Source organism: Medicago truncatula, chromosome 1 (genome assembly GCF_003473485.1).
Source record: "Medicago truncatula cultivar Jemalong A17 chromosome 1, MtrunA17r5.0-ANR, whole genome shotgun sequence".
Classification (NCBI taxonomy): domain Eukaryota; kingdom Viridiplantae; phylum Streptophyta; class Magnoliopsida; order Fabales; family Fabaceae; genus Medicago; species Medicago truncatula.
This window is the reverse complement of record NC_053042.1, coordinates 1,791,704-1,814,835: the sequence shown is the minus strand read 5'-3', so window position 1 is coordinate 1,814,835 and position 23,132 is coordinate 1,791,704. Positions and strand designations below refer to the sequence as shown.

At 31.3% G+C, this 23,132-nt stretch overlaps 3 protein-coding genes across 3 annotated transcripts; 2 read left to right on the top strand and 1 right to left on the bottom strand.

The window, feature by feature from the left end:
• Positions 1 to 4,530: 4,530 nt before the first annotated feature.
• On the top strand, positions 4,531 to 7,439 carry LOC25481900 (endonuclease V). The gene is made up of 8 exons (XM_013610308.3): positions 4,531 to 4,657; positions 4,741 to 4,984; positions 5,180 to 5,242; positions 5,323 to 5,362; positions 5,865 to 5,929; positions 6,095 to 6,211; positions 6,403 to 6,531; positions 7,087 to 7,439. Exons 1-8 carry the CDS (start codon positions 4,596 to 4,598, stop codon positions 7,144 to 7,146), a joined length of 780 nt encoding a protein of 259 aa, XP_013465762.1. The 5' UTR covers positions 4,531 to 4,595; the 3' UTR covers positions 7,147 to 7,439.
• Positions 7,440 to 10,896: 3,457 nt separating this feature from the next.
• LOC25481899 (glucan endo-1,3-beta-glucosidase 5) lies at positions 10,897 to 14,436 on the bottom strand. The gene is made up of 2 exons (XM_013610307.3): positions 13,760 to 14,436; positions 10,897 to 12,095 (listed from the first exon to the last, which is right to left on the bottom strand). The coding sequence occupies exons 1-2, from the start codon at positions 14,098 to 14,100 to the stop codon at positions 11,006 to 11,008; spliced, it is 1,431 nt and encodes a 476-aa protein (XP_013465761.1). The 5' UTR covers positions 14,101 to 14,436; the 3' UTR covers positions 10,897 to 11,005.
• A 4,506-nt stretch (positions 14,437 to 18,942) lies between these two features.
• On the top strand, positions 18,943 to 20,402 carry LOC25481898 (uncharacterized). Its single transcript, XM_039826915.1, has 3 exons — positions 18,943 to 19,023; positions 19,129 to 19,349; positions 19,805 to 20,402. Exons 1-3 carry the CDS (start codon positions 18,943 to 18,945, stop codon positions 20,073 to 20,075), a joined length of 573 nt encoding a protein of 190 aa, XP_039682849.1. The 3' UTR covers positions 20,076 to 20,402.
• The last annotated feature ends 2,730 nt before the right edge of the window (positions 20,403 to 23,132 follow it).

The window sequence follows — 23,132 nt, the reverse complement described above, 5'->3', positions numbered from 1 at the left end:
TCGTTCAAACTAAAAGGACTAAAAGTGGTATTTGACCTATTATTTTATGTTGAGAGTTTTAAAATGTAACACAGACTTTTTAGGAGGTCATCCATTTTACAAAAAATTAATTGATGTGTCAATATTAAATGTTTTGATTGATTGTGTGTGCAAAATTGTTTTGATTTGTCTCATCGTCGTTAAACTCTTATTAATAAGCTAATTTTAGTATAAAAAAATGTCATGTTTTTTACAACTTTATTGTATTTTTTAATTTGCGGGTAAAAAAAGTTAATCGAGACTTTTTTAGGAGAAATTAATTAACACTTAATTTTGAACAAATTGAGCATTTGATCGATAGTCGAAGTTATCCATGTTATAATGTAATACGTGCAAAATTACAAAGAAGTTCATACCCTTCCATTCGAGTCCGACTTCGCTCCATTTAACAACACTTCATTTATTCCTTTTCACTTTATTGATGTGTAGCATGTGGCAAATGTAAAACTAAGGGCTAGGATTAAAAGCTCTAGCATAAACACTTGTTTAATAAGAAATAAAACAACACGCTCTTTTCTTCTTCTTTCTCAAGAACAGTACCCACGCCTTTCCTCCTCCTCCTCTCATAGGCGCCTCCGCCATAGCCGTTCCTTGCCCTCCACCGCCGTGAGCTCCCCCTTCTGCTTCACACACCGCCTCACACAACTCACTGTCAATCTCGCGGCCACCGCTTTGTCCTACAAGTGTTGAGAGGAGGAAGAAGGATTGACCGTTCTGTTTCAGAGTAAGACAATACAAGAAACCCAGTAAGAAGAAATTAAACCAGCGTGTTCATTTATGAAGCAATTAAGCGTGTTGTTTTATTCATTTATGATTATGATTATTTCAAAATTGCTTCAGCAAAAAAAAATACAGTGAAAAATTAAAACAATTAAATCCTGATTTGAGATATGAGAAAATACAGAATAATAAAAGTCACTGATTTAATTAAATGAGAAAGAAGGGAGAAGAAGGAACCAACTAATTTAAGAACATGGTTGATGGTGGTGAAACCGTTGTTTCAGAGGAAGAAGAGGATGCGCGTGGGATTTCTTTCTCATTAGAATATGTTTTTTGTCAACCATTTAATCTCAACCTTTGATTATATTTTTGCCACATGTCATACATCCATGATGATAAATAGGGTAAATTGAGCAAACTTAAATGGAGCAAAGATGGACTCCTCCATTCAATATACCTAACATGCCGAATCATCATGTTGGCATGCTAAAATCTTATCTAAAAGAAAGGCATGATCAAATGTAATTAAACCATTATAACAAGCATTTATGTATGGATACCCATGGGTAAGCATAATAAATATCAACAAATATACATGCCATGTAACTAAGTTGTTTGGGCTTCTGTGGCAAGGAGCTCCTTCCAAGGACGTACCCGGGAAATACCGGATTCGATTCCCAAAGGGTCGGATTAGTTATACATAACTACGCATGAGGCGGATTAGTCGCCCACCTTTGATAGGTCGGAAACTGATGCGAAAGCCAACAAAAATATACATGTCATGTGGAGTACTTAAGTCTTACATAAGTGCCATTTTCATGATACAATACAAACACAACTCATTGCATTCGTCCCCTCAAATAAACTAAAAAAAAAAACCTCATTGCATTCATATTATTATCCTTTTGATTTTATATTGTGTAGATAAATCATCCTGAAGTTCTTGTCATTGTCTTAGCTAGCCGATGAGTTAGTTGGGATAGACTTCAAAAGACTAAAATGTCAACCTCAATGGCATCATAAAGTAAAAGATCAACCTAATGTTACCCCTATCTATTTTAGGAAGAGCCTAATGGAGCACTTTCAAAATAGTAAAGAAATGGTTGTAGGCTTTTACACATATGAAGTTGGGTTCTAAAGTGTATTTACTTGGTGGTGAGAAGTTGAAATCTGGAACAAAAATGATAAAATGTATGTTAATAGTAATCCACAATGTTATGGTGGATTTTCTAGTCATGTTTTTCGCTTAGACATAATTTAGACCGTTGTAAACCTATGGAACAACGTAATGGAAAAATTCCCCAACATGTTCGTTCACTAAGGTTTTATCAATCTATAAAAGAGATTTTTAAAGGGCGTTACCTTGTTATAAAAAAATGGGAATATCCAATTTCTTGGAGGGAGGAACATATTTTTATTGCGCCCAAACAATCAAATTTGTGCTATATGGATTGGGTTTGATCAATTTAGAAGGTTACATCTTTTCATAACTATGTTTGTTTTGAAATTGTTACATAATCTAGCTCAACTTTTGATAGAATTGATTCTAAAAAAATTGATTCTGATAAAATTGATTTTGAGAGAATTGATTTATGTTTGGATACAATAATGTAGAATTGATTAAGCGGAATGGATGTTGTTTAGATAGTTTTGATCAAAATTGTTTTTGAATGTATAATTACTAAAAAAGATTTTTTTTGATAAGGCCAAGAGAAAAGTTGGGCATCCGGGAGAGTCTTAAGCATCCCAATTAGGTTGGCACCCAACAGAAACTCCCATCCTCTGCGGCCTTTCCAATAAATGGATATAGTTTTCTATATATTAATTTTAAAAGGCTAAATTACCTTTTTGGTCCTCTAACTATTTAATTGGTATCAAATTGGTCCTCTAACTAAAAATTGATTTATTTCGGTCCTCTAAGTTTCTCATCGTTACTACATTTAGTCATTTCTGTTAGTTTTATTCAAATAAACGTTAGGGTTTGTGTTATGTGGGTCCTCTAACTTTATTTATTAGTATCATTTTGGTCATATGCCTTGTTAAAGTGTTCTGATTAAATAGTGACTGATATTATTGGTAACTGTTATGGTTCATATGTATGTGTGAAACAGGAGGTCAAATACCCACATAATACAAACCCTAATGTTTATTTGAATAAAACTAACATAAATGATTAAATGTTGTAACAGTGAGAAACTTAGAGGACCGAAATAAATCAATTTTTAGTTAGAGGACCAATCCGATACCAATTAAATAGTTAGAGGACCAAAAAAGTAATTAAGCCATTTTAAAATAATAAATATGATCATTAAACTAAAAAAATTTGACAAAATATTTGTTCTATGTATTTTATATTTTTTGATAAAAATATATTTAAGTTAAATAATAATAGAGATGGTTGCTAAAAATGATAAAATATAGCGTAAAAGAAAAAATACAGTAAATCTAAACCGAAAAATTGTAAAGAAAAATCCAAAATTTGGTAACTCATGACCTAAATATTTTCCGAGGCTAATTTGGTTCGTTAAATTTTTTGATACAATTTGGTTCATCAAATTAAATACAAACCAAAAAGAAGGAGAATTGATAAAGGACAATAAAGGAAAATAATGAGCTGTAAAAATTAAATTATAAAATTTAATAGAGAATTGATTCTAGTAAACTTAAAAGTTAGGAATTGTAGCTTCAACCAGAATTGCTTTTGGAGATTAAAATTGATTTTGAGAAGCTGAAACCAAATATATTAGAATTAGTAGACTTTTGAAGCTACCATAATTACTTTTGAAGGATGTAGAAGTTGAAACAAACAAGCTCTCATGGCTTCATCATCTTGGAGTACTCCTTTTCAACATCAGGAGACAACATTTATAGGAACTCGTATTGCTGCTCATACTTTTGATTGCATTGTGAATGATATGTTGTGTCTCCAAATCATGTATTTGATGCTTTCTTCTATTAAAAGTGATTAGGGTTATTTGAATAAGATTAATTCATTAGAGTGTTGCGAGTAATATACAAATAATGCACGTAGTGTTTAAAAAAAGAAAGAAAAAAAATAAGTGCACTCTGTTATGTAAAAATTCAATAAATATGGAATTACTTTTTACCTATTTCTTTTTTTATATTCTTAGTCAAATTCTTTTTTTTTTTAAAGATTTCTTAGTCAAATTCTTAAGGGCCCTTTATCGTTTTTTTTTTACAAGTGGGGTCTTTTATGACTATATATATATATATATATATAAACTCATTATCCGATCCAATGACCGACTAATTCGAGAGAATCAATTCCACCACCCACCTGTAAGGAGTAAACTTCAAGATCTCAAACAAACAACTAGGCTAGCCCCAAATAGATTACGACTAAACTATAGGATATAGAGAATATGGTTAACAGTTGAATAAAACTAAATATCATCTTTTTTTTTTGTGGTGGATGAGTTTGAACCCCGGACTTGCATATATTATGAATTTGTCTTTATCAACTAAGTTAAGCTTACGAGGACATCTTATTATAATATATAATATGTGCATTGTGTTTGATGTCCATAATAAATAATATAAAATGATGCAATTATCCAAATGTATCCAATTATATTTAATTATTTTTTAATCACACAAAATGTTCGAGTTAGTATTATGATAAAAATAATATATAACATTTGTGAATTTTTTTCATCTTAAAACCATATAATTTTTTTATAATAGTTTTTTTAAATAATATAAAATAACTGCATAATTACCTTTCAAAGTCCTCTATTTTGGACAAATTTTTCAAGAGATATATCGTCATAGAAATCATTATTTGTGTTAGGTGTATCTTCATTTGAAGCAAAGCAATGGAACAAAACGAAGAAGAACCATCAACTTCATCGCAACAAGATCAACAAAACTGGATAACGTAACCACATTTCTAAATTTCAAACTTTATAAGTAACATTTATTTCATATTCATCACCAATCTATTTTCCCTTTTATTTTCAGCGAGCAAGATAATCTAAAAGAAAAACTAATAACAGAAGATAATTTCACATGGAAATTACCATCATCATCACAAGAATTAAGATACGTTGGTGGCGTTGATATAAGCTTCTCAAAACATTATCCATCATTAGCGTGTGGTACTCTTGTAGTCTTGGATTTTCAAACTCTCCAAATTCTTTATCAGGATTTCTCTTTCGTCACTCTTCGTGTTCCTTATGTCCCTGGCTTCCTTGCCTTTCGAGAGGTTCTATTCTACTTTTCTCTATTTTCATTTTTCTTTTTATTATCCACTTAATATATATGTTTACTTAAAATTAAATTAAATGTTACTTGATGAACTTATAGCTGATATATATTTTGTAGTGGATAAGGTAGCAGATGGATTTTGCAGTGTTTGTTTAATTAACCTGTTATAGTTTGATTGCATCTACGATTGTAGGCTCCGGTTCTTCTAGATATTCTAGAGAAAATGAAAAGGAGTGGCAGTCCTTTCTACCCTCAGGTAATTGTCATAAGAGTTTGATGCATTGTAACTGATGTTTTCATCATCTGATAATAAGGTTATTCTCATGTTGTTGACAGTTGTTAATGGTTGATGGAAATCGAATACTTCATCCCCGAGGCAAGTGTGTTCTGTATAGAAACATTTTGCACAGAGTTGTGCACTGTTTATCAATTTAAGTGATTCATGATTTTTTTCTTTTCGTTCAACTTAGCTTTAATGTTAGGAGCCATGTTTTTTGTTGCTGTACTGTTAGAACAAAACATTTCAGAATTTATAGAATGGCTGGCTGTTATTTCAATTTTTGATCAACATTGAATATAGCAATTGATGTTTAATGTAACTGAAAATGCTGTGAACACTGATTTCACCCGCGATAAAAAATTACCCCGATTGATCAATGCCATTTCAGGCAATACTAGGTAGTTTATACATTTCAGCCAAAGTACTTTTTATCACTCAATTTCCGATATTAAAACTTCTTATTCAGCATAACTATCCTTTGAAAGTTGAAGTCGTTTTAGGTTCTTTACATATATTCATAATTGTTGTGACAATTTTTTTTTAACATGCTAATCCGCGTGTTTGACAAGTTTTGGCTTGCAACCTTTAACTTTTGCAGGTTTTGGACTAGCTTGTCACATTGGAGTTAAAGCCAATCTTCCAACTATCGGGATTGGAAAGAATGTTAGTTTAATCTCACTAATCTATTTTGGAAAGACTCATGTCACTATATAGATTCTCACATCCTTTTTCTTCAATTTAGAGATTTGATTCTATCTGATGTTTTTGTAGTTAAGAATTAAGAAGTACTGAGTAGATATCTAAGTTCTTAAGCCGTATATTTTGCAGTTGCATCATGTGGATGGTCTCCATCAATCTAGAGTGAGAAATCTTCTAGAAGCCAAAGAAAACTCTTCTAAACACTTTATTACTTTGACAGGTTGCTCTGGGCGTACATGGGGAGCGGTAAGAATTTGAATTAACGGCACTTGTCCTTATTTGAAAATAGTATGTGCCATACTCATAAAAAAGCAAGTTATAAAGCTTGAACTTTAGCTGCCAAAATCTAGTTCCATGTGTTTGTGCACTTTTTTTATTGATATATTGATTCAGCATGCTTAGTTTTTTTTCATCCCTTCTTTCCAAACCGCTATCAGGCCATGAAATCTACGCAGGGATCCATAAAGCCAATATACATATCAATCGGCCACAGGATATCACTCCAGACTGCCATTGCGATTGTTCAGATGACTTGCAAGTATCGTGTCCCTGAGCCAATTAGGCAGGTAAAACAATTTTTCATTTGAAAGAATTTGATATCTACTTTATTACACATACATCTACCATCACATTCACAGCTTATCAGTTATATTTCAAGAAAAGCGTGAACCAGAACACAAAATAGAAAACGCCTTTTTTTTCACTTTTAATCCTCTATCTTTTATTAAGGTAGTATTGAGTATTGACTCCTCTCTTGTTCAGAAGTTGTTTGTTGCCAATTTATTGTAAAATGCCACTTTTGTATTTTGGGACTCATGCAGCCTTAGGTCATATTGTCTGGAGATATAGTGGTATTCGTCGTACTTGTTCTCCTTCACTTAGTAACTGAGCTCAAAATATTTATTGCAAAGTATCATGTTAATGCTCCGTCAAATTTATCTGTATCTCATTTATAATTAATCCTTGTTAGATGTTACGAAGGTTTAGGTGTTGATAGCTAGATTGATTTACCACAATTACTGGTTTTTCATCAAGTAATTGTTCCATAACATTTTTTTTCTCTAATAAAAAGGCCTATGAACCACTGCCACGTTTTCAATTTTTCGTTACTTGAACTTCAGGCTGATATAAGATCCAGAGACTACATTCGAAAGTATGAAATGAATGCTGAACTGAAGTAATTTAACTGATATGGTACACTTCTATCAACACCTAAAATGATGCTAACACTTACTGCATGCTACTATGGATTAAAGAAGACATTTTATAGTATTTATTGTTTATGTTGTCAAAGCAATGTAGAATTTCAAGTACAGAGATGTAAGCAAATAAACTCAAGATTATGAATATGCTTGTCATATCATATATTTGATGTCAACGAATGTATTATAATACCGGATACAATCTAAATCCATAACTTGTATTTGTACAGCCTTTTCATCAGAGATTAATGTAGTATACTTGCAGTACTGAATCTACGGTAATATATATTCACATGGAAGAGTATTCAATTGATTTTAGGAGTTTGTTGTTGAGTCAAACTCTGTTCATTGATGTTCTCTACCTTAATTTCATTACTCACTTCATTGATGCACTATACATGTATTTCAACTTGTCTTTCGTTTCTTCCAACTTCTCTTCCATTTCATTCACTTTCTTTGCCAATGCCTACTTATTATCTTCATATTTTTCCAATTTACTCTCAGCATCTGCAATGAGGTTCTTAATATTGTCTGTCTCCACTTTTAGTTTATCGCAATCTTTCAGAGTGAATCATGCATGATTTACGTAACATAGTTAGCCTAGTGCTGAGCATTTCACATCCACATTCATAATCTTGATTTCCAAGTCACTTTCTCTGATTTGGCTAAGTTTCTTTGTTTCAAAGTATAACACGACTGCACAAATTAACTCCAACAATGATGAACGGAGCTCCGCCGACTTTGACAAAAAATTCTTAACAATATCTCCATATTTTTTCAAAAAAAAAAAACGTTGGTATACGTTTCAACGAGATTGTGTTTTAGAATCAACCTCATCACCGTTGTCATTTCTCACCATGGCAACAATTTCCTCAGCGTTATTTGAGGGTGGATTAGAAAACATAGTGTCCAACTTGATTTGAACATTCCGACAAATATGATTATCCTGATAGATTAAATCTGAACAAGATATACACATTTATTATCAACTATAATTTAAATATGAAAATCGTTGAGACACAATATGACAATCTGTTCAACTTGATTTTGCTCATCAATTATAATATACACATACTGGGCAATCTAGATATGCTTATCCTGATAAATTAAATAGTTGATTTTGCTTATAATTTAATCTACAAGTATGATAATCTGAACATGTAAAATTTGTTCTATAATAACAGTCATGAATTTTGTATAACAAATGGAAGTTTGTTAAGGTTTAACAGTACAAAAACTGTATAATTAAAGTGATAGATGGATAATTAGTAAAAGTTATTTATATAGTTAAGGTCATCATGGTAAGCCTAAGTAATTAAAATTACAATACAATATCCTATCCTATAATTCTAAACAGAAGAAGGAATCCATCACTCTGTTGCAATTTCAATTTTTTTCTCGTTTTGGCTTCTTTTTCTTTGGTACAGGAGCTTACATTACATAAGCCTTATGCCTTTATAAATGATGAATTATTGGTTAGAAGTTAGTGTTGTTTGGTTGGTTGTGAAGGTGGTTGAAGGGAACTTGGATGACTCATTTGTATGAGAAATTTTAACAATATTCATCAATAATAGTAGTAGTATGCACTAGTGTCCAAGGTTCTTAGACTCGCGAGTCCACATAGATTCGAAAAGAGTCTGTAGACTTAACTAGAAACCTTTATTGAGATGCTTAACTATCATTTTAAAAGGTAAATTTGAAGGTAGTAGTAGGAATTAATCTTCATTTTCAACAAATTTATTGCTGTGACACATTTATCTTATAAAACTAGATAAAAGTAATACAATACATGAGACACTATCACCTTTACTTTGCCATTTATATTATCACTGCACATATCTTTTCTATTCTCAAGGGTTTTTGATGGACAAGTTAGGTTGAGTTATATGTGACTCGAATCCGACCTTAACATTAGTTGGAACGAATTTTAGATTCAAATTCGATCCTAAATTATATCAAACTTGATGAGGTATGAGTCCAATAAAAACGAAATAATTCCAAGACAATACCAAATAGATTGATGTCAAGACAAGTCATCAATACATAAACATTTTTTAGAAAAGGAATTAATCATAAGACAACAACATAATTCTAAGAATCACACATTTTCATTAGCATAGTATTCCACTTGGCTTAATATAGCATAATATTCTATTAGTATACACAGCAAATTTTCAGAAATTGGTAATATTGGTTGGCTTAAATGAGACTGTTTTTCTATCAAGATCAAATCCAATCAATTTGGTATAATTTGAATTTGTTGTGTTGTTCAGATTATCAGAGGACACCATCATATCATATATTCCAAGATCAAAATTCAAAAAACACCAAAATAATTAGGAGTAGTAGCAAAATTGATTTACAAAATAATTCCCAGTTTGCATCATCAAATAAGGATTTATCATTTTTTTTTTATGCTAGTTGGCAAGATAGTGTCTATCTGTGGCATAAACTAGAAGATATATAACCAAAATGTTACATACGATGGAGTCGTAAAGAAGCAACATAAAATCAGATTTAACACGAGACATTTGAAATATCAACAATTTATCTCTGCAAACGGTGGCTTGTATCCAAATGAATATGTTGAATAAGAGTCATTCTTATTTGGCATTGAAAGGCGACAATTAGCATTGCATTGGAGATTTTTGATGAAGAAAAAAAACTTCTTAGAGCATCCCTAATATGAAACTCTCCATTTTGATTTTTATGTAGTTCTACATGTACAAATCATTTTGTTTCAGATTGAACCTAAAGACTCCTTTATTTGGGAAACTTACGAATTGGAGAAAAAGAAAATCACGATTGTTGTCTAATGACTATGCTCGAACACCCACACCCTCCAAAGCAAATACTTAACTTTACCTCAGGAACACTCTAGGACAAGAGTATAGTATAAGAGAGAGAAAAATCATATACAAACTTAAAATGTTTTCGACCTGTGCATTTTGCAACACATAATTAGAGCCTATATATAGTATTGGTCTCGCTTTTCCTTTACAATTTTTAGCGATGTGAGACTTCTTCAACCTATATCTTTTCAATCTAACACCAATTTGATAAAGTATAATATGCATCTTTCATAGCTACGTAGTTGTGTGGGAGAGATAACGAGAAACCTAAGAGATACAAACTTATTTTGATCTTTATAAACTTTGTTTTAATTCATTTTTACTGAAAAATGTTTCATTCTTTCTACATATATATATGGTTAACTTAACAATGATAATCTTCTCGTAGTTATGTTACTTGGAATTTTTTTAAAAGCCTTTTGAATCAAGGAGGATTTTCGTCTTGAAAACGGTGTGTCTTCACACGTCTCAACCATATTTTTATTTTATAGATAGTATTTTTTAGTATTGTGATTTGTGTTATAGATTTATTGCATGTGATTAAAGATTTTTTTTTTGTTGTGGTCAGGGTTTGAACCCGAGACCTTGCATATATTATGCGTTGTCCCTACAAACTGAGCTATGCTCACGAAGGACGATTGTTTGTGACTTGTGGAGTTGGTGGACAATAATATTTTCTGATAATCTCAAGGATTTATTCACTAAAATCTGAATTCCAAAATAAAACTCTTCCCGTGATTTAAGGGAATGTTGCCAACAATTATTTTAAGTTGCTACATTTGCATGTGATACTAGAAATCTGAATTCCAGATTTTAAGGAAATTTTGTCAATTATTATTGAACACGCCAATAATCTTCTGCTGTCTTCAACATGTAGTTTTCCTTTGGCAGATACATCCAATTTGTTAAATATGATAATCAAAATAAATACAGTTTACTTTATCCAAAAATGAATTAAAAATCCAGAATCTTTATAGTATTTAAGATTACAAAAAAGCAACAACCAAAAAAGCAAACAGTACTATTCTAAGAGACCCAATTTTTCTTGCAGAATCAGTTTGGATCATGATTTGGAATGTGCAATCCTGAGTTGAAGGATCTCTGTCAGTGACCGTGGAAAGACCGGGAAATTTGCAAGCGCCATCAACCTGATCATTCACCTGATAGTAGCTATTAAACGCATATGAGATGTTACCGCGGATATCTAAACCACCACATGAAGTTCCATAGCCAAGACTAGTGCAATCTGCATTTTGGCAAGCATAAGACACACTCGGTGCAACTTGATCACTGTTCAGGTTCGCTGAGGGTTTCAAAATACACCACTTCTTGGGCAAATGTGCTACTCCGGTAGCACCTACTAGTCCGTTGGTTCTTGATCCAATGGTGAGTTGGTATTTCGGTCGTCCATCGTAGTAAAACAATCCCCAATGACGTTCAAAGTTGCCCGGTTGAATGCTTTTGTTGTCTTCATCTACTAAACTAAACAAGTATGCATCCATAGGACCAGGTCTCAATGGAGTCCCCTTTCCGGCAATAAATCGAGTCATGAAACCTTGGTTAAAACGTTGCGCGAGTTGAAGATTTCCGTTTCTGTCTCCGTCTGTAGGCCAACCGATCTCTCCAACAATTATGGGCATGTTACCAAAACCATTCTTATTCAACGCCCATACTAGAGTATCATAGTTAGCATCAAAGACATTGTCGTAGATCTTCCCGTTGTCGTTTAAAGGATCACTAAAACCGTTGAAAAATGCATAGTCAACTGGAAAATTGGGATCTTCATAGAGACTAATAAAAGGATAAATGTTCACTGTAAATGGAGCATTGTTCTGACTCAAAAACTTGACAATCTGAACCATGAGATCATGGATGTCTGTCCTAAAGTCGCCATCGGAAGGGTTACCTGATGAGCTCTGATACACATCAGCATTTGAAGGGACGGTGACTTTGATTGAACTTCCCAAACCAGCTTTTATAAGAGCGTTTTGGATATTTACAAGAGCTGGAAGTGTTGTGGCTTCAAAGGTACCGTTGTAAGTTGACAAGAAAGGTTCGTTTCCAACAGCAATGTACCTTGAAAAAAATTGCATGAAATAAAATTAAAGAAAAATATAGACAACTGCAACATTGAAATACATATGAATAGTCATTTGTTTAACAGTTAAGGAAATGCCATCAGTCCTAGCAGGTCAAGAAATGGAAAACATAGCAAGAGCAGACACAACGCATCACATCACAACCGCATTTGCTCGTATTTTACCGCATTATAAAAAGGTTTCCAGTATTACCGCAACTTAAAACCATGCAGTCAGCCCCCTAAAAATTGCAAAGACATAACAACCTGTAGACTTTACACATGCAACAGAGTAAATAATCATATATTTTATCTTACCAGCTAAGTATGAACTTTGAAAATATGTTTTACTTTCAGTCCTCGTTTAATTAAAACACTGACAATAGGTTGATACTTGTACAAGTGGACAAGGATTTAGGCTCATATCTGAATTTCACCCTTTTGCAGCTAAATTAATCAATTTAATCCACTGAATTCAGTTCAAGCAAGAACGCAAAGATACAATGTTGCCAAAAAAATAGTTGAAAGAATCTTATGTTGCCAAATATTCTTCTATGATTTGTAGATGAAGAATCAAGGGGCATGTCCTTTTTGGCAGAGATTATAACTATAATGTCATTCATAAAAAAGCAAATAGAAAAACCAGCAGGATATATAAATCCTAGTTAATGATTCCAAACACCTTGCAATGGACTCAGCTAAGCATTCCAAAGGAACACCGAGTAATTTCCATACATTGGAAGTATCTTCCTAATTGCAAAATGCTATATTTCTAAAATTGCTCAATACCATTACTCCTCAAAAGGATTGAATCACATAAAACAGTCTTTTGTGCAACAAACTTGCCAAACTCACAGCAAGACAAACATAACGATATTTTCACCGCGTCAAATGCAGAAGAGAGAGGAGCAACTATTTTAAATCTTACATGAACCATCCTATAAAAAGTTCCTGCAAAAACTTTCTAACTGAATGCTTATAACAGCGTAAAATGTAAATTTTCCCTATCCTTCCAATAAAATACTCTCCTCCCTTGTGGACCAAACAGAAAGAGGGTTATCTTTCCTCTCCTTCCAACTCTTCTTCTAAACCAAACAAAAAATCTAATAAAATCCCTTTACTTGCATCTATTTGATGTGTTGAAGATTATTGACATTAATAGAATGTGTTTGTGCCTGTCTATGTGATTGTAACTGCAGAACCTATTACTTTACTTGTATATAGATGGTTAAATATGATTTTACTTACGGAAGGGCCCTTGTAATTTGGTTGGCCGTCAAGAATCGTTACAACCAGGAATCAAACTCAGGTTCTCTTGAACGATTCGTCTTTGGTGAAACTAATTAACAACTCGAGCTCAATCCCTTGGTTAAATATGTCTTCACTTTTCTTACTATAAAATTTTTAAATTTTCAAGTTAGTCCCTACATAAATTTTGTCTAATTTTAATCCCTATTTTGCTTTTGTAGGGACTAAAAACACTCATTTTATGTAAAAAGTTTTACTTTTTATGGTAAACCACTATAATTTCTCACCTCTCCTAATTTGAAACAATCATAACAACCAAAATGCAGAATAAACAACAGAATCACTCTATACAAGAATCAAAATCTAAACCAAAGATTAAAAACTCAACACAAATGAAACAAAAGAGTTTACCAACCTGATATCTACACCACCAGATGAAACATGAGCTGAAACATTCTTAGCAACCCATTTTTCAGCAGCTTGACGACTATTAGCCATAGTATAAAGCAAATCATTTGGTATACCAACCATAACTTGAATCCCAGATTTCTTTAAAGCATCAAGAATATTTGGATCAGCATCAAAAAGCTTAACTTTTTGAATACCATTATCTTTTAACATTTTCACTACTGTAGATGGTGGTAATGGATGTGTTGACTGTGTTCCCCAGTTAACTCCAATTCCACCCACTTCCAACACTGATGTAGCAAATAACATCATAAGAACAAAATATATCCTGAATTTTTTACCCTCCATCAAGAATTCAAAGACCAAGTTGAAAAAATCAAAACTTTACTAACTTTGAATCAAAATGAAGCTAAAAAAATGGTTTTTTTTTTTTTGTATTACTTGTGAAGATAATAACTGGGTGAAGCATGTGAAGTAAAAGACTGAAATGGAAATTTTTATGAAGAAAGAAAGTTGAAGAAGAGTTGGAAAGGGTATCTGAAAAGGCAGAGAAAAGATAAACAGATCTCTTTGGATGGCAGAGAGGGACTTTTATATTTCAGGGAACTTTTGAGGTGATACTGATGAAGCATACATAGAGACAGAAAAGGTAATTGGTGAATGAAGTAGGCAGGCATTATTGAATGATGAGAGAGAATCTTTTTATTGTTAATTTTTTATTTTTTCTTTGGATAAAATACTTACACTCTAAGTCGTTCTTATAGACAAATATCTATATTTTAGATTTATTATAAAATCGCATATATCATTTAATAAATAAATTTAAAATATTAATTTTTATATATAATAATGATCGAATAATTTGAAATTTGACTCCCTTAATAAAAAGATTAAGTGCATTTTTAATAACTAATAAGTATGTTAAGGATATTGTTTAAGGAACCTATAATAAGAATTTTTTTTTAAAATATAAGTCAAACATATATAAAAATTATAAATATACAATTTCCAATGTAAAAGTTGCTACGTTTTGATGCTTAAAACAATGTTCTAAAATCATTTGTTAGTATTTCAAAAGATTAATTATGATGGGCCAAAAGTGCATCAAATACAAGGGAAATGTTACGATCTTGATAAACCTTTGTAGTCCGATTCATCTTTAGCTTTATATATAAGGGAAATGTTAAAGAAAAACAAGTGTGCAGACAAGCATTCTCAGGCTAATGGCACCAACCATGCTGCTTATTCTAGAAAAAATATAAGAAATCCCACTTGTCATGGGGGAGTCATTTACATGTACAATATAATAATACAAAAATGTTTATGTTTATTATAGTGTTTTTTTCAAGTTTTTTTTTTTATTATAGCGCGTTCTTAGAAACAAACATTTAGACCAAGAACTTAGCTCAAAAGGGATTATAAATTTATAATTTCATTTCTTACCAACAGCAGTTGTTTTATCAGATTTCCTTTCGAGTATAGATGGATGGATCTATAATTCCAGAAGTAATTTCTAGTTTCTATCATCAATAATATCAAAATCAATTAAGTGTTTGTTTGGATTTAAATTAGAAATCAGGTCACATTAAAATATCGCATCCCAAAACGGCGGAATCGTGAAAATTGTGAAGCTGCTATTTGAAGCTTTTTGATGGACGTGTGTTTATAAAAAAAAAAAAATGTGTATAAATCCACCCTAGTTAACTTCAATGAATTTTAAAATATTTTGAAATATATATAATACAGTTAATGGTGGATCAGTGGTCCAGATGCTATAGTGAGAAAGTCTTGGTTGGACACATACCCAAACACTTCAATTTTGAACGCATACTTACATAAAAACTAACAAAATTAAACAAAAAGTATTTAGTCACATCAATTGATATATTATAATTTTATATTTCTTTAATTTTTTCTTGGTTTTGTGCGTGCGCCTAAAATTGAAGTGTTGGGTATGTGCCCAACTAGAAAATCTTTCATAGATACAATCACAAATAAATATTGTTTAGACCCTCTCTCACATGAAATGAAAAAAAAAATTAAGAAAAAATATTAGTCAAATCAATTAACATTATTCAATTTTATTCTCTTTTCTTTTTCTTTTAATTTTGTGTGTGTGCCCAAACATATTGATTTAGATTTGTGTCGAAGCAAGTATGTCTCTATGTTCAACCAAGACTTTCTCCGCATTTGCCAAATAAGTACACAATGGTCTTTAGTTCACTTGAGATGTCAACTGATTCATTGGTCCAACCAATATTTGATTTTTGTTCATTGCTTTTACTATTTCTTTCTTTTTTATTAACAAATTGATTGATATGCTGTAATGACAAGTATGTTTATTACTCCCTCCGTTTCATAATACTTCCTCTATTCCTTTTCTTTTGATGTTTTAGAACTTTAATTATATACCAAAACTTTTGATGTTTTAGTGAATTTATTTTAATGAATAATTTTGTTTCACAATACTTGTTACTTTTAAGTTTCAATGCAACATTAGTTATTGCAGAGAGAGAAAAATAGAATAAAATAATAAATGGTTAATGCTATTATAGAAAACACACATATAATTTCATCAAAAATAACAAAATTTATTTGATTTCTTGATTACTGTGATTTTTTTTAAATGGAAATGTATTTTAAAACGGATCGAGTAATTAATAATATTAAAGAACGATAAGAGGAACAAAAGAAAGATCACGAGAAGCTTGATGGCATACTTTTGAATTCTATGATATCAGAATAGACTTGCTAGCTACGTGGATACAGAGTCATATTCTTAACGTTTAAGACTTTTAAGTTGTTTTCCAACGCATCACTGTCCCATTGTTTTGTTCAGCTTATCCAATATCCGAACAAAAAGTGTCTTTGCTCTAATCCATAACCCCCCACATTGGGTTGTATTTCCAGCACATCCACATGCTCTTTTTTCCTCTCCCACTTGGTGTGTGTAGGGGTGTATCAAATTGATGATTTGGTTCAGTTTTTTTTTTATAAAGAAAAAAAAAACTATCAAATGAATAGGAGTTTGGTTTCGGTTGATTTTACATCTATTTCTAACTAAATCCGATTTCCAAATCAAACAACGTTAATGGGGTGGATCGGGGGTGGGTTTAAGCATTTCCGCCCCCGTTCCCAAACTATATTGGGAGTAAAATTGAACATCCAACCCACCCTCAATGAGGATGGGTCTCCTGGCCCCGCCCCTATCTCCATCCGCGAAAACTCTATTTTTTACAAAATATTTAAAAAATGCATATTTTTTTATTTTTTCATAACAACAAAAAACAATAATTATATTAATAATTAAATATCTAATAAACTTTTTTCAAAAGAGAAAAATAATTATAATAAATATGTTTCTAGAGAGTAATAATATATTAAAATAGGTTGGTACTTATGAAAATAAGATTATAAAATTTAATAAAGTAAATTTCAAAAAGCGGATGCGAGGCAAGGGTGGGTGCGGGGCGGGGCGGGGCGGGTGTAAGCATCCCCTGCCCCCCGTACTAAAAATTTCAATTTCCCCCACACCCGCACCTGCACCTGGTTAAATCGGCCTTTCCCCGTTAAATTCAGGGCGGGGACGGGGCGGGTTTTGTTACATGTCTATATATGGAAATGAATCTGATTTGTGAAAGTGTGACTTATATGTCACATATTGTGTAGAAGAGTGGAGGTTGAACACTTAATAAGTAAAGAAGCTCATAAATTCTTTGTTTTAAGGTTTTTAGTAAAAGTGGTGTCTCTCACTTGTCTAATGTGGACGTCCCCCAAACAAAATCTTCTCAATTATTTTTCGAATAAACCTTCGTTTGAGTCCCTGAAAGTGTACCACGCTATTAGACATGTCCCTGGATCAAGAAAAGCTATTAAAAAGACCTCAAATACTTTTGGTCACGAGTTCAAATTTGATCTCCACAAAATTAAATATTTTGTTAAAAGAAAAAATTTAAAAGGCCTCGTTAATTTTTTGTTTCAAGTCTCTTAATCTGTTGGGTCAGTTTTTTATAAAGTATTTTTTAGTGTTCCTTGATTGGTCGTAAGGGTGGTTGAATGGGTATGACTTGGATGACTCATTGCACTTGTGTTTCTATCCAAAAAAAGCTTTATTATTGTATAAAACTTTCGCAATACATTTATATATTAAAAGATTTTGATGCATTGATGCATTCTATTTATTAATAATTGATTATTATTATTATTATTATTATTATTATTAATTTGAAATATGAAAAGAAAAAAATGGTGAATGTAACCACAATTCGCATCCAAATTCATGGTTGAATTTATTGTATCATTGGTGTCAAAATTGAGGCAAATAGGATGACTTCTTGATATTATTTGCATAAATATCGGTGATTGCTAGCTGCTACCATCTAAACAAAGTTAACTCACCCGAATTCTACGGTCCACTAATCATCAAATCTTTATGCATCTCGTGCAATGAAACTAGCCAGACAAAAAGAAGTAATATGAGAGAGAGGTGAACAATTATTTCCACAACCATATCATCTTCCCCTCCTCTCGCTTTAAGTCTACAAATTTCAAGTATGTAACTAGTTATTATTGTGAATTTCATTGTTTCAACGTTGCTTATATGTTGTTAAATGTTAATTACTACTATTTGTAATTTGAAATGTGTTTAATGCAGAGCATATATAATGGTGGCCACGGTGAAACAAATGGGTTCCATTGTGACAGTGTGCGGCGTCGTGTCTTTTGTTTTAGGGGTTATTGCAGAAAATAAGAAGGTAACGAACACAAGAATGTGAAATGGAATCATAAGTAATAATATATTTGATCATTTAAATGAAGAGATTTTTTTGAGAAGCCTTTAAAAGATGAGATGATATATTTGTTTGATTTGTTTTTGCTTTCTCAATGTAACATCAAAATAAAAAAATTTCCATATGTGTAGAGAAATAACTTATATAAATGATGTTGTTGATTTCGTTCATATCATGTTGTGGAGAAATTCTCACGCATTTGATGCAGTTACATGATTAACCATCATATGCATATTACACACGTTATTCAATCTTAATCTAATGAACCGTTTTAGCAAATGTGTGATCACACATTTGAGGCCGACATTTTATTTTTCAATAACAAAATAATTATGTAAGAACACCGTACGACCAGCCTGGTCAAATATCACTAGCCAAAAACAAGCATATGCAGCACAAGATGGTATCTCAATATGAAGTCATTAGACACTATAAATATCATGTTTGTAATTGTGACCTGATTGATTTCATTCTAAACCATGTATTTGATTTCTAATATTTATGCATTGATAACAAACATTGATTATAATTACATATGCATTCATATGTATACATATATATAAAATTATATTTTATGTTGTGACAGCCTGCAGCTGGAACACCAGTACCTAGTAATGATCGTGTCTCTGTGACATGTCGGTATCCATCTGATCCAACTGTTGTATTGGGGGTTCTTTCAACAGTTTTTCTTATTGTATCCACCGTGGTTGGGTATATGTCTCTGTTTTACCCTTATAAAGGAAAGATTGTTCCACAAGGAGCTATGTTAAAACACTTTTGTTTCTCAGCATTCTTCAATGTTGCATTGTATGTTTCTTCACCCTTTGTTTTTCAAATTTTTATTAAATTTTCAGCTACTAAATCTCAATAAACAAATTTAATTTTACCATTATTTTTTTTGAAATATAAGATTCAATTTATACTATGATCATAATTATAAGTTGGTTCTTATGGTATTATTTCAAAATAAATTTTTTGATTCTGTTATCCATTATGAAAGGTTGTAATTGTTACAATATTTATTAGCAAAACTAAAATCATGAATCCCATTTTACAATAAATTTATGAGCAGTATTCAATAATAATCTTTTTAAAATTAGTATTAATAAAGAAAACATTAATTAATAATCATCATTCTACACCTGTTGTGACTGAATTTGAACATCGTCCCTTGAGATTACATTTGTGAAATGATATTTACTTTAGGTATCTAAATTATTCTCATTTCGGATATATTATGTGAAATGTTCTATTTACTTTAGGTTTACTACTGGATTAGCTGCAATGTTCCTAATATGGCCAACAATCACAGAACAGTTGCACCTTACACGCAACGTGCATCGCGATATCAACTACACATGCCCTACAGCTAAAACCGGACTCTTTGGAGGTGGTGCATTTTTATCTCTTGATTCATCTCTGCTTTGGTTGATTGCACTTATGCTAGCTAATAATGTTCGGGAGGATTATTTTGAAGAACTAGAAGGAAATAAGGGCGGGTCTCATGTTGATGTTGAAGTGGATGTAATGTAAGCGCCTCAAGTCTGTTGCTATAGTAGGAGAAGAACCAATATGTTACATCGATACTTTTGTGATTTACTTTAAATGGTGTTGAGCAATTATGTGAAGATATGAATGTAAAATATTTTAAATGGATGTTCTCTAAGAATACTTATTGCATGGTTGACCCAAGAATAAGGTCACTAATTTTTTTGTCTTAGGCTTTACCTAGACAAGAAGCTTAGGGTTAATAGAGATAGTGATCAAAAGAAGGTTCACATCACATTTATTTACATAGGATCATCTTTGGTTTATTGTGCTTAACCTTATTGCACTAATTTATAGTTGTACATGTTTCAAGAAAGGGTTCCTTAGTTGTGAATATATTATGTTTCTTAAATCTTCGGTTTATTTATCACAAAGGCATCCACAGTGAAGAAATTTATTTTTGATACTTAAGTGGATCATACTTATACACATCACTCATTTATATTTTTTTTAATAGTAGTACTTAATAAACAATTAATCTCTCCAACCCAACACCTCAGATAAATTTCTTAAACGAGATTCAATTATCATTGATTAATAACTCTATATCATTACATTTCATTTTTTTTAATATTAAAGATGTGTGAGTGATCGTTATCGTGTGCGGTCAAAATAATTTAGAAAATACAGTACAAGGTATTTAACCTTGGTCATGATCTATGAGTTAACAATAACCAAATTAAGAGTGACAAAAAGAAATAGGCTTAATTGAACTTTTGATCCCCCAACTTATTTGTTGTTTTTAACTTTAAATTTTTCCCATTTGGTCCCTCAAATCACCTCCGTTAGTAGAAGACCGCTGGATCAAATAAGACTGCTGTATCTTAAGGTGAACCACCAACACTTAATTATTTTACACTTCTCCATCTTGTTCTTTTCTCCTCTTTATCATCATCTTCGTACACATCCATCACATTCATCCTCTTAAAAGGAATCTACCTTATATGCGAAAGAAATTGGTACAAGGAATCTACTTTATTCAGCACAATAACCTAATTTCCGAGACATGCTACATACCTGAAACATGTCTTAGAAATTAGGGTTTTTCTTGGTTTGTGTGCTGAACAAAGTAGATTCCTTGTACCCACATGATTTATTCCTTGTTTATTTTATGGTCGAGTATAGGTGGTTGGACTAAAACTGTCATTTATGTGCGTTTCTGGAGTTGGAAATAGGGAGATATGACTAAAACTGCAAAAAAATATATAGTTTAGGGACGATTTTATTTGACTAAAAAGGTAGGATCATTTACGTGAGTTTGTCAAAATACGAAGACCAAAAGTGTAATTAAGGTTTTTTTTTTTTTTTTTTTTTTTTTTTTTTTTTATCACGTAGAGTTTGAATCCATGCTCTTGCACAATGCAATGTTTCTAGACCGAATTATGCTCACGAGAATAATTTTATATTTTTTTAATATGGATTGTTTTAAGAAAATTGTCCATTATATTTGGACCTAAAGGAAATAAACATTCTTTCATTTTGTCCTTCAAGATACATTGATTTGTTTTAATTTACTTATACTTATCAACGCTAAATATAAAAAAAGCTTAAATATGATAATCATCTATGTAATTTGGGCCAGTTTTGATTTTCGTTCCTGTAAAAGAAAAACTTTGAAATACATCCCTATAAATTTTTTTTGTTTGAAAATGGTCGCTGACCCCACTTCATGTCTGACTTGGCATGTTATTCGCCACGTGGCGCTGACATGGTAGTCCACGTAATTAAAAAAATAAAAAATAAAATTTTGAATTTTTTTTTTTAATTTAAAAAATCTGAAAAAACTTTGAAAATTAAATTTTTGACCAAAAAACTATTAAAATTAAAAAAATTGTGAAAATTAAATTTTCGAAAAATAGATTTTTTTGAATTTGAAAATTATATATTAAAATTTTTTCGAAAATAATGACAATTATATTTTCAAAATTTATAAATTTAAAATTTTTGAAAATAAATTATAATTTTAAAAAAATAATCTAATTTCTTGTTCTTTTAAGAAAATTTTAATCTTAAAAAAAAAATTATTAATTTTTTTCAGAAATTTCTGAATATATATTATTTTGCAAAAAAATTAATTTTATTTTGAAAATTATACAAAAAATAAATCAGAAAATTATTTTAATATTTTAAAATTTATTTTCAGATTTTTTAAATTGTTTTTAATTTTAAAAACAACTTTCATAATTTTAATTTTTTTTTTAAAAAATAATATTATGTGGCACGTCACGTGAGAAAAGTTGCACAGTCAGCAACTGCTACGTGGTCAAAACCATGCCAAATCAGCTGAATAGTGGGGTCAGAGACCTTTTTCAAACAATTTTTTTTTTTTTACAGGAATGTATTTCAAGTTTTTTTTTTTACAGGGACGAAAATCAAAACTGAACTAAATTATAGGGACGATTATCATATTTAAACCTAAAAAAAAAAAATAAACTATTGGAATTGGAACACCTCATCCACGTCACCGATCCATGTGAAACATTTCAATCCATGTAAACCGTCGATTAAAACAAACCAACGGTCCCAAACACCCTTCCAACCATCACACGGATTGACTCATTTACCCACTGTGTTTTTTCTTCTTTCAAAGAAACACATTGCTTACCCCATAAATTTGACCATCTATAAAAACCATACCCATACATAATAACTTCATCATATTCACACAAAAATTACCAAAGTGTTTGAAAAAGCCAATTTATCTTAGATAAGATATGTTGTCTTTGTACCATCAGCTTAAGAATCTCCTTTTTTGCATCAATTGTATGGATAATCTTTTTCCAATGGTTTGTTCCATATCCGGGTTGAAGAAGGGTTGAGTGGACAAGTCATTGGAGGCAATTATCCATTCAATTTATGCAATATAAAGTCCCAAAGGTCATTTTGGAAACATCTTTTCAAGCCATTTATAAGAATCACAGTGTTAATATTCATTTTGATATTTGAGAAAATGAAAACCAATGAGAGAAGTTAATACTCTAGGATCGACTTTGGATCCACTCGCTTTGTACATATTGCTATTTTTTTTTGACAAAAACAAAA